At 33.7% G+C, this 11,658-nt stretch overlaps 3 protein-coding genes across 3 annotated transcripts; 2 read left to right on the top strand and 1 right to left on the bottom strand.

Moving 5' to 3' along the window:
• The first annotated feature begins 573 nt into the window (after window positions 1–573).
• LOC131603365 (glutathione transferase GST 23-like) lies at window positions 574–3,251 on the top strand. Its single transcript, XM_058875667.1, has 2 exons — window positions 574–995; window positions 1,162–3,251. Exons 1-2 carry the CDS (start codon window positions 681–683, stop codon window positions 1,531–1,533), a joined length of 687 nt encoding a protein of 228 aa, XP_058731650.1. The 5' UTR covers window positions 574–680; the 3' UTR covers window positions 1,534–3,251.
• Window positions 3,252–3,269: 18 nt separating this feature from the next.
• LOC131603367 (ER lumen protein-retaining receptor A-like) lies at window positions 3,270–8,363 on the bottom strand. Its single transcript, XM_058875669.1, has 6 exons — window positions 8,086–8,363; window positions 7,736–8,001; window positions 4,504–4,619; window positions 3,925–3,998; window positions 3,773–3,836; window positions 3,270–3,686 (listed from the first exon to the last, which is right to left on the bottom strand). The coding sequence occupies exons 1-6, from the start codon at window positions 8,174–8,176 to the stop codon at window positions 3,650–3,652; spliced, it is 648 nt and encodes a 215-aa protein (XP_058731652.1). The 5' UTR covers window positions 8,177–8,363; the 3' UTR covers window positions 3,270–3,649.
• Window positions 8,364–10,363: 2,000 nt separating this feature from the next.
• LOC131607883 (fasciclin-like arabinogalactan protein 12) lies at window positions 10,364–11,456 on the top strand. The gene has a single exon (XM_058879836.1). It carries the CDS (start codon window positions 10,404–10,406, stop codon window positions 11,265–11,267), a length of 864 nt encoding a protein of 287 aa, XP_058735819.1. The 5' UTR covers window positions 10,364–10,403; the 3' UTR covers window positions 11,268–11,456.
• Window positions 11,457–11,658: the final 202 nt, after the last annotated feature.

Below are 11,658 nucleotides of genomic sequence, written 5' to 3'. Positions count from 1 at the left end.
TTATTAATTATCATTGGTAGCGATATATATATATATATATGTATATATATATATATATATATATATATATATATATATATATATATATATATATATATATATATATATATATATATATATATATATATATATATATATATATTAAATGGCAGAGTTGTTTGCATTTTCCTAATTCAGAAATCCTTAACATTTTATAAGGATTCGAATCTAAAGTTTTGAGACAAACACACTCATATATTTTAGTATAAATTTTATTCTTTCTTGTTACTAAATAATTTACAAAAATAATTAATTATAGATATATTTAATATTTATTGTTCTATCATTTAGTATTATAAAAATTAATTAAACATAAAGAAAATCTAATATGATATATTTTTAAATTTTAAAAAAACACCGTTTAAACTATATTTTAAATCGTTATTTAGTTGGACTGGCCGAATATAGTCAAATGTGTCGTCTCTAGAGTCAAAAGAAAATGTATGGTCCTTAGATAGTGACAAGAATGTTTTGCATAATTTGCGTGAAGAGAAAGAAACAATAGCACATAAGCACTTTGCATGAAGAGATAGAAACACATATGCACTTTGTGTTAAGAGAAACAATAGCACATAAGCACTTTACAACAGGGGAATATTATATATAAAAAAACAAAGGAAACGAAATTCTAAAACAAGATAATGGGAAGCCCGGATGTTAAGTTGTTGAGCTTTTGGATGAGTCCATTTGCTAAGAGGGTTGAGTGGGGTTTGAAATTCAAGGGTATTGATTATGAGCATGTTGAAGATGATATCTTCAACAAAAGTCCTCTCCTTTTGGAATTGAACCCGGTTTACAAGAAGGTTCCGGTTCTTGTTCATGGCCAGAAATCAATAGCAGAGTCACTAATTATCCTTGAATACATTGATGAAACATGGAAGCAATCTCCACTTTTGCCCCACCATCCTTATCAAAGAGCTCTTGCTCGCTTTTGGGCTAATTTTTCTGATAAAAAGGTAGCTTATGCACCAAATCCCTTTTCTTTAACCTTTTTAATTATTAATTTTGGGTTTCATAATTATTTAAAAATGGTTATTTTGGATTTTAATTTTTAGAATATACAAAAGCTAAATTATATTCAATAACTAATATCTTTTAATCTCTGTTGTGTATGGGTCATAGCTTTGGGAAGCATCATTTGTTGCGATGTGTACCCGTGGGGAAGAACAAGAAAAGGCTGTGAAGCTAGCCAGGGAAGCAATAGAGAAGATAGAAGAGGAGATTAAAGGGAAGAAATTCTTTGGAGGGGACAATATTGGTTACCTTGATCTTGCTCTTGGATGGATTTCTTACTGGCTCCCTATTTATGAGGAAGTTGGGTGTATGCAGATAATAGACCCATTGAAATGTTCAGCTATCACTGCATGGATGCCCAATTTTCTTAGCCACCATGTGATAAAGGACAGCTTGACCTCAAGAGATGAGATGGTTGTTTTCTTCCACGCTCGCAGAAAGCAGTGGTCTGAGGCATTTCATGGCTGGTTCAAAGATTAGATTTTTTCCGTAACATATTCCCTATTGTCAATAGGGTTAGGGTTTGGGCAGAGAGAGATTCATCTCTCCTCTGAGGAGCATTTGCTCTAGGATTATAGGGATCAGTCTCTGTAATAGTTCTTAATTCAATCAATATTATATTTTTCGTTTATCTTAATTTTCGATCCCTAGCAATTGGTCCGACCTACCGGATCGTCGAGGTGCCAGCATTTGTATCATTCAAAGATGATTGCAGAAGAAGAAGTGTTAGAAGAAGGAATGGTTGAGAGAATTGACGCAATTGAGTTGAGAATGGGAAGATTGGAAGAATCGGTTAAATCCTTTAAGTTGGAGTTTCGTCAATTGCTAAGGACAGAGATGGCTAAGCATGTGGAGCATATTCCCGCAGAGAATCTTAGCTCTGATTGGAGTGTGTTTCCGATACCAAATGTTATGAAAGAGAACTGTGGAACAGAGTTTCATACAGATGCAAAGTCGGAAAAGGGAGATGCAATGGAGAAGAAGGAAACCAACGGCGTGAGCAAAGATGTGATCCTTGTGGCTGAGAAGCCAGAGAAGGGAGTGATGAAGTCACAAAGTTTAGAGTCACTAATATCACCTCCATCTCAGAAGACTTTGACCACGTCATCACCGGTCAGATGTTGTTGGAAGAGGGTCCCTCCCCATTCCAAATCATCATATTCGTGGAAATCATGGATGGAGTTTCTACATCTGACGCAAGCCAAGGAGAAGCACGAAAATCATATATCGGTGGCTCGCACACTGCCGCCGAAGCCACCAGACATTGGTTCATTCGTGAAGCACCTTCTAAAGCAAAAACCGTCGGCCAAGCCGCCAGATCTCAGCGAATCTGTGGTCAGAGAGAGAGTAGAGAAGAGAGGAAAGATGAAAAAGATGAGGCGTCGCATGTGCATGCGGCTGCCGCCGCCATATCTGCCATATGCAGGTTACAATATCAGTTTAGCGTGCATCATAGTTGCTGAAGGAGGGAAGGATCCAAAAAAGTTGAGGCAAAAGCGACAATTTCAAAGGGGTTTTAAAGAGAAAAGTTGCAGACCATCATCAAGAGATAGTAAGAATGAAGATGTGCAACAGGTTCGATTATTTGAAGTCGGTCTATCAAGTTCTCAACAATGGGATCCAGGGAGATGCAAAAGCTATAGTAGTGTTGTTGTTATCTTTCAAGAAAATGAACTCCAAGTATGGTTTTGTGGTTTGCTGTGAAGTGCAAATTTGGTCTTGTTTTAGACCCACCATTACCTTGCAAGGGAAGTGTTTGGCATGTCATTGATATATGTTGAAGGACATTTTCTCATCTCAACCTTGAGGACAAGGTTGTATTTTTGGTTGCCGGTATTGTTAGGATATTGGTTTGGGCCTTAGTCCAAACCAAATAAATAGGAGTTAGCTCAATTAGTTAGTTTTTATTCCGCAAATAATTAGGAGTGGCTTAGTCAGTTAGTTTTTATTATCCAAATAAATAGGAGTTAGTTTAGTTAGTATTTCCCATATAAATAGGAGTGTATGGGGCAGTAGCTAGTATGTTATTATTTTCTGTTTTTCCTATTAGGGTTAGGGTTTGGGCAGAGAGAGATTCATCTCTCCTCTGAGGAGCATTTGCTCTAGGATTATAGGGATCAGTCTCTGTAATAGTTCTTAATTCAATCAATATTATATTTTTCGTTTATCTTAATTTTCGATCCCTAGCACATTCCGACTACATTTTGCAAACTAGGTGAGAAGTAAATTGTATAACTTTTACAGTGTAATCATACCCAAAAGCCGGGATCATTCCAATCATAACCAAAATCAGCTACCTTACAATTCGAACTATACAATACCATGGAATGGTGACCTGAATCTACAAATAAAACATATCATTACATGTAACATTTTCATTTTTAACCTAGTATTGCATTGCTATGAGATAGTTATGTTCATCAGAATTTAAAACCCATTTACCCTTGTACGAAAAGAAAGAAAAAAACCCACATCTACCCCGCATATGAATAGGGCAGAGCTGGCCTCATCTTGTCTATCTCTAGAACATACGCCTTAAAATCCAGCAGGGACTCGCCTAACAAGGGTTTAAGTTTCAAAACAATCTTGAGATAAATCATTCAGGCAACTTTAGTTTAGAATTGTTCTTCCAACTGCAAAATGAAATTCCCAATATTATCTATTTGTTATATCAGTATAATAAAAACTTGATAAACTTAGACAGATTAATATTGGTTACCTAATGAAATAATAGTAGAAGAAATCAGCATACAAAGCTGTCTGAACAACTCCTGAGACACAAGCTGCAAAAACAAGAAAGCAATCAGAATATTACGAGTAGAGAAACATAGTTTAAATAGTGATTCATATTTTGATTTTAAGCATATTTACCTATCCATCGTGTGAAACGTGGCTCAGTCAAATAGCGGTATATCCAGTTGAGAATGTAAAATCCACGATATGCACTGCAGTTTAAGAATTAATGGTATAATATTTTATTTATCAGTGTTACCAGATTTGAGACAAGTTCGAATTGACTAATATTTACAAGATCTACAGAAAACTGCTGAAGTAAGACTGGAGACAAGAATTAATGTGCACTTTCATTGATTTAGCTTCTCTTTTATTTATCATTGTTCATTTTATGCAAGTACCAAGACTGGAGACAAGAAAATACATATGCAAAAAAGTGCCATTCAGTCCAATTAACAGGATTTTCAAATAAGGTATCATCAAATTATGACAACCATATACATATCAAGTAGAGGAAGCATATTTCTTAAAAGACATCAAGATGCCAAAAGTATCTAGGATTAGGAAGTACAATACTTTTGGCATAACACAAGATTTCCCAGTATCAGAGGACAGTCAGATAACAATAATCATAAAGATGAAAATTCATAGTATATAGCAGAAAAAACAAAAAGATAAATCTGAAAAGAGAAGCTAAATCAATGAAAGTGCACATACCCAAGAAAGAATACATATTGCCCAGTCAAATTATCAACATTCCCACTGCGTTGCAACATAACCAGTTGAGGCAGTATTGCAACTGCCTCCAAGTATATTGAAAATGCCCAGAAGACCTGAAATAGACATACATAAAATCAAGTATATTGAACATTTCCAATTTGCCGCTACATTAATTATTATTACGTTGTATAACAGAATTACACTATAAAGCCAACATGTAATGCGTGCAATAGCAATCATTAGGGACAAGGGATACATTATTGGACAGGAACGACATTTCAAAACAATTGACAGGTTTTCATTAGCTTTTGTAATATTTACCTGAAAAAAACTATAAGAAAAAGGAGTGGAAAATAAATCAAAGATGCAGCAGATTCTATACAGTAGTTGGAAATAGATATCATATCACCAGAAAATTCATTTTGACGACTATGAGTGGCCAACTTTGTCATTAGTAAACCAAGTATCAAGGATATAAGATGACATGAAATTTCTCGAAGTTTAATATTACAAACAATCAACAAAGTATCTTTGCCCAAATGTTTGGCTTAAAAATGGCATGATACTTGGCCATCCTTTCAAATTATATTAAAATATCAATTTGTTTATAAACTTGTTCTTGTTGCAATTTTACAAGAATAGACAAATAATCAAGATGATGAACTATAATTCAACAATTAAATCGATAAAAATCATATTCTATCTATAGTCTGTTTGTGTGTGTAACATTGTTCATTAGCCTAAGAATTATATCCAGTTATACGGACCATATGTTTCTTACTTGAAAGTTTCTCATCCATTGATAATGTAGCAATGATAAATAATACATTACATGATTGAGAATCAACTAAAATGCAAACGGTTATCATACCGACACTCCACATTAAGGAATATTGATCATATCTGAAACTGTTCTTTTCCTTGGGCTCTAGATTTTTTATGAACATTCAAAACATATAGAAAAATAACTTTCCGGTCGAAAAAGGAACAAAATAATTTCACGGATGATCAGATAAGTATGGCAATATTGTTGGATTCAACACATTTGACAGAATATTGAATTCTAACCACTATGCACCAATACGCAAAATTTGCATGAAACTTCCATAGGCTTTCAGATATTTATGCATATGAAAGGGAAGGACTAAAATCAAATCTTTCACTTACAACTTATTCCTCTCCAACCATGAAACTGACTAAAAATGGGTTCTTAGCTCTAATAAAGAATTTTGGACGTGATCTTACATGCAAATCAGCGACATCGATAATTGTTTGATATGTCACATTTATAATTGCTATTACAAAAGTGAAGAAAAATTGTCAAAAATGTCTTACATTTACATTTGATCACACGGAGAAAAATGTAACTGTATATTAGCAAAGCACTCAAAACAGGAGAGCAGAACAGATAAAACTCAAGCATTACAAAGTTAGCAACTAGGGGAAAAAGCAACAGAAAGAGGTAGACAATAATTCACATCAACATGTAATACTAAATGGAGAAATGAAAAATGACGGGAGCGTTTGATTTTCAGTTGATGTGTTTTTATTGATAATTAAAAAAAAATAAAAAAAAAAATAAAAAAACCTGTATTTCTGTTAATAATTATTGATGAAACATATCAGAAAACATGAATCATACTGGTTTTTTTTCTGCTTTTTGCTTCCAACTAATCCTTTCCATTTTATTGCTTATTTTACTCGTCTTGTCATGTTGGTTGATGCAAATAGAACCCTAGCCACCATTGTTGGCCATCTCTATTTCTCCATGTTTGCAATGCAAGCTTAACAAAACAATCACCCTTAGCAACAAAATGCTCAAGAGGTTATACAAGAACCCCAGGCGATAAAAAAACAGAAAAAAAATTCCATAACCCCAATTCCCAAAATAATAATGACCATAACAAAACTAGGTTGACCTTCAATCAAGAGTTTACAAGCTATTAAGCACGGATGAGTAGGTGTGCATCGACACCCATACAAATTTGACAATTCAAACAAGTTTTTAAATGCTTTAGCACACCTTATACATTTTTTGGACAAATCCCGCACATAGGTAAAAGAGTTAAATATAAACACCTTATACATTTTTTGGACAAATCTCACACATATCTAAAAGAGTTAAAATGTGTTGAAGCAATGTCATCAATGAAGAATCAAAACCTTAATTTTAATTAGAATATTTTTAACTCTTTCAACTATAGATGGATAACAGCGACAACAACAACAACAACAACTAAGTCTTATCCCACTAGGTGGGGTCGGCTACATGAATCAACTTACGCCATAATGTTCTACAAAGGACCATGCTTCTATCCAAATCATTAATCTCAAGATCTTTCTTAATAACTTCTCACATAATCTTTCTGGGTCTTCCTCAAATTCCTCAAATTGTTTGCCTTCTCTCCATCTGGTCTACGCTCCTTACTACAGAATCTACCGGTCTTCTCTCTATATGCCTAAACCACCTAAGTCTATTTTTCACCATCTTTTCTACTATAGGCGCTACCCCGACACTCTCTAATATTTTCATTTCTAAATTTATCCTATCAAGTCTGAACACACATCCACCGCAACATTATTGGATAAATAACCTTATCCAGTAACCACCTAAGTCTATTTTCCACCATCTTCTCTACTATAGGCGCTACCCTGACACTCCTTAATATTTTCATTTCTAATTTTATCATGTCGAGTCTTACCACACATCCACCGCAACATTTTTGGGTAAATGAAGGTCAAATACTATCATTTATGTAACAATGTAGGTGTCTTATATTTTTTACATTATTAGCATCTGTTTCTGGCTCATTTAAACCTTGCCATTATGGCCAAACCAAAACTAGGTTGACCTTCAATCAAGAGTTTACAAGCTATGAAGCACGGACAACTCTAGAAGTAAGCGTGTTGCGGTGTCAGATAAGTGTTGGAAAAGTCAGACAAGTGTCCCAAAAAATGATTCTTTTTTCTTTGTATCGACATACAACACATCTCTCCCAATGGCCTTCCCAAATACAAATGAGATAGAAACATAAAGGTTACCACAGTAAACAATTGAGAAATGCTCAAAAATTGAAAACCATAAACACAACAAAAGCCCACAAACCATAAATTTCAATCCAGGAGAAGCCAATACAATAATCAACAATGCACAATCATGGATTTATACAAAACAACATCAACTAAAATAGAAAATGCAAGTATTAAGTAGTTAAAGAAAGAAACAAACCTCTTGAAAGGTAAATTTCTCGTGCAACACAAGAGCCAAAACAAAGGTAGCAGCGATAAGAAAATAATACCGAAACGTATCAATCTCCTTATCATAACTCCTCCTAACCATAGGATGAACACGCATGCACCAAACAATGGCCAACGAACTAGCAATAAACACCACCTTCATAAACGTATTGTAAACCGAAATAAAATCCGTGAACAGATCCAAATAACGTGCCAAGAACACGATTGCGTACAGCTCTTGCGTCTTACGAGAAATCCCTGAAAATGAAAAAAAAAAATCAACACCAATGAGTGAGTGATAGTTGCGAATTGAAAAGCGAATGAAATTGGGAAAATTGTGACCTGAACATGATTTGGTGGCGTAGATTTTGAGGAGGAGAACAAGAATGCTGAGGAGATGAGTCATGTCGCCGGCGAGCCTGAAGATGTTCATGATTGATTGTTGCGTCGATCAATGGCGAGAGAGGGTTTGACCTAGAAAGAGAAACGAAGAGGGGAAAGGAACTGAAAAAGGTTATGGAATCGAAAGTTTTCTGGTGAGCCTCGGAATTTTTATTTTTCTTTTTCTGTTTCGTTTTTTTTTTTTTTTTCGTTTCGGTAATGCATGTCATCATAGTGTATTGCAAGCAATGGCAAAGGAAGGAACTGCTGAGGTGGCATTTGGTATTCCTTCACCGCTTCTTTCTTCCCGTCATTTTCATTTTTCAAATACTAAAAGTTCAATTTTTGGTACATAATCCAATTTTTTTTAAATAAAATAAAAAAGATTTTCATTTTGTATCTTCTAAAAATGTGTCATTGTCATAATGAAATACTCGTGTTGAAAATTTTAATACTTTTCATCTGAGGTGCAGTGAGAAAAAAAGAAATTATGGAATAGATCTATAAAGTAAATGTTTTAAGCTTTTATACAGAAATAATTGATAAAGATTTTAAAATAGTATATAATTTGTAGAATAATGACTTTTAAAATATAATGTATTTTATGTCATTGTGTATAGGTTGAGTGATTGGTAAAAATTAGATTGTAAATTACTAAAATTAATATCTGTGTACTATGAAAGTAGTGTAAAAACAACAATAATATTTGGTTAGAATTTATAGTAAAGAGTGACCTATTTATCTTATAAATTGATTTGTTGATTTTAGAATGTCTTTTAGCCATGATTTATATAAATTTTTTTAATATATTTATAAATCAACATGTCGTAAATTATAATTTATATTTATGATTATTTATTTATTTGTCTTTTCATACTAAAATATAATTTTAATATTTATATTAATTTCAACAAGATAGAGAATCATTGTCTAAATTAATGTGAACATAACGGAGACCGGTGTTGATGTGAACTTAGCGGAGACCGGTGTTGATATGTCTTGACTTAGTGTTGTACTTGTGGATACTTTAACATTTAAATGAATCTTTGATTAAGGTGACCGAGAGGTTTTTTTTAAGAGTTAAAAGGTAGTGCACTGACAGTGTAAAATAGTTTTACACTGTCATCCAATAGAAAGCTATCAATTAGTCATGTCATTAAATTATATTTTAAATAAAAGAGTTATTTAATTGGATACATGGTGGTGATTGGTTGACAGTGTAAAAATATTTTACACTGTCAGTGCATCACCCCTTTTCTCTTTTTTTAATAAGATGTGTATCTTACTATTTCAAACAGGGCCGATATACATTTCATAAAAGCTCAATGAAGAAACAATCCAGATAACAAAATGTTCATATGTATCTCATGATAAGAAAGATTGCATGATATAGATCGCATGTACCCTCACATTAAACTTTACTTTGAACCATTGTTTGTTTGAAACAATTTTCATCATATATTGGACCCTCCTAGTAAACAAAACAATTTGATTATATTATTTGACAGTGTTCACCATATCAAAAAATCTAACATTGTCTGGAAATTACCAAGACTTAAAATAGACGATACTTAAAAATAAAATAAAAACAATACATATTATTTGAGGTGAAAACATTGGTGCGACTAATATATGGAAAAAAGCAATGCACCATTAGGTTATAAGTTTGGAAGATATTCCATACATCAAAATTAATCAGTAATTTCCATTTGTTTTAAGGCCTTCGGTTTAATAAACTCATATCTCGAATGATAATTCAATCATCAACATTCTTGTGTGTATAGATCTAGCACTTTTGTAAAACCAATTGAATTAAGAAATCTCATATGATTTTAGGCAGCAAGTAACTTTTAAAGGTACAAATTCCATTTGAAAATAATGTGAAGAACTTCAACATAGTTATGATATCTAGCTGTCTAGAGGTATTGTCTAACCATAGGAACACTACTGCTACAACTTTCTTAACAGTGATTGATTTGATTTCACATCCATCTTACCTGAATGATTAGAGAGTTTCTTCCCTTTCTGTATTAATCTATATCATTTATCACCTTACAATGCCATAAGTAGCCAAATCCACATCTTAATCAACTTTGATACACCACCTTAATCTTCCTAAAGATAAAATATCCCCTCACACAATAAAACTATTACCTTATTTCATATAACTAATCCTTTTTACCTACCTAACATCTATAAAAGCACCAATTCATTTACAGTTTTCATAAGCTACAAAACAATCTAAATTTTAAGCCCTTCAATACCAATAAGAAAACAAAATGAAGCAAATTTTCTTGCTCTCATTTCTAGCACTTGCCTCCATCTTTTCAATCACTAGTTTAGCTCAATCACCAGCTGCAGCACCAATAGCACCAGCGAAACCGGCACCTACCAAACCAGCACCGTCAACACCTGCTCCAGCACCTGCAAAACCATTAGTCCCGGCATTACCACAATCACCTACAACGAATCCCGATTCTTCAGGAAACCAAGACATAATCAAGATTTTAAGAAAAGCCAAATCATTCAACACGCTAATCCGTTTACTCAAAACAACACAGATCATCAACCAAGTCAATGCACAGCTAGTTACAACAAAAAACGGAGGCTTAACAATTCTTGCACCAGATGATGGTGCATTTTCACAGCTCAAAGCAGGTTACTTCAATTCCTTGGGAGAGAGGCAACAGAAAGAACTGATTCAGTATCACGTTCTTCCTGTTTACGTATCAAGCTCAAATTTTGATTCTCTCAGCAACCCCGTGTTGACACTGGCTAGCGATAGTCCACAAGGGTTTCAGATTAACGTGACAGCTTATGGTAACAGCGTGAATATTTCAACTGGTGTTCTTGATGCAACCATCAACGGAATTGTGTATACGGATAAAACACTTGCTATTTATCATGTTGATAAGGTTCTTATTCCTTTGGATTTTGTTAAGCCGAAAGCTATAGCTCCTGCACCAGCTCTTGCTAAGGCACCTAAAGCTGATAAAGAGAATTCATCTGCAGATGATGATGATCAGGCTCAGGGAACAAAGGATAGTTCTGATGCCATTAGTTTGATTCACATGCATGGTGTATCAGTGTTGGTTTCTCTTGGAGTTTCATTGTTTGCAGCTGGAGTAACAATTATGCTGTGATGTTGAAGTTGAAGAACATTCATTTGAAAAGTTCTTTCTATATTTGAAAAGTGTTGTTTGTGACAATGTGAACTATTTTGTTCTGTTCTTTTTTTATGTTGTCATTAAAAATATTTATATGATTGTTTTATTGTCCAAGATTACATATAATATTTAATTCCTGTACAATACTCCTCATTGTTCAAAACCATAGTCTGTGAGTAACTTGGTAGCATACAATTCCTGCTATAGTTAAGAATCTAATAACTCAAAAAAAAAAAATTTAGGGATGTCAATGTGTCTTCATGCTCATGTGTACTTCTATTGATCGATTTGTGTGTAGCTTAGGGATGACAAGGAGGGTGAGGGGATATATTCTCATCCCGATCCACACTCTCGAATATATTCTTCA

Source organism: Vicia villosa, linkage group LG5, assembly GCF_029867415.1.
Source record: "Vicia villosa cultivar HV-30 ecotype Madison, WI linkage group LG5, Vvil1.0, whole genome shotgun sequence".
Taxonomy (NCBI): domain Eukaryota; kingdom Viridiplantae; phylum Streptophyta; class Magnoliopsida; order Fabales; family Fabaceae; genus Vicia; species Vicia villosa.
Note: the sequence above shows the minus strand (reverse complement) of the source record. Positions and strands in the feature narration are given on the sequence as shown.

Bases quoted from the DNA above. Each gene is read 5' to 3' on its own strand.
- LOC131603365 (XM_058875667.1), top strand. From the start codon at position 681: ATGGGAAGCCCGGATGTTAAGTTGTTGAGCTTTTGGATGAGTCCATTT. The intron at 996-1,161 runs GTAGCTTATGCA...TATGGGTCATAG, and splicing joins CTAATTTTTCTGATAAAAAG to CTTTGGGAAGCATCATTTGT.
- LOC131603367 (XM_058875669.1), bottom strand. From the start codon at position 8,176: ATGAACATCTTCAGGCTCGCCGGCGACATGACTCATCTCCTCAGCATT. The intron at 4,620-7,735 runs GTTTGTTTCTTT...TGTCTATTTCAG, and splicing joins AGAAATTTACCTTTCAAGAG to GTCTTCTGGGCATTTTCAAT. The intron at 3,687-3,772 runs GTAACCAATATT...TTCATTTTGCAG, and splicing joins TTCTACTATTATTTCATTAG to TTGGAAGAACAATTCTAAAC.
- LOC131607883 (XM_058879836.1), top strand. From the start codon at position 10,404: ATGAAGCAAATTTTCTTGCTCTCATTTCTAGCACTTGCCTCCATCTTT.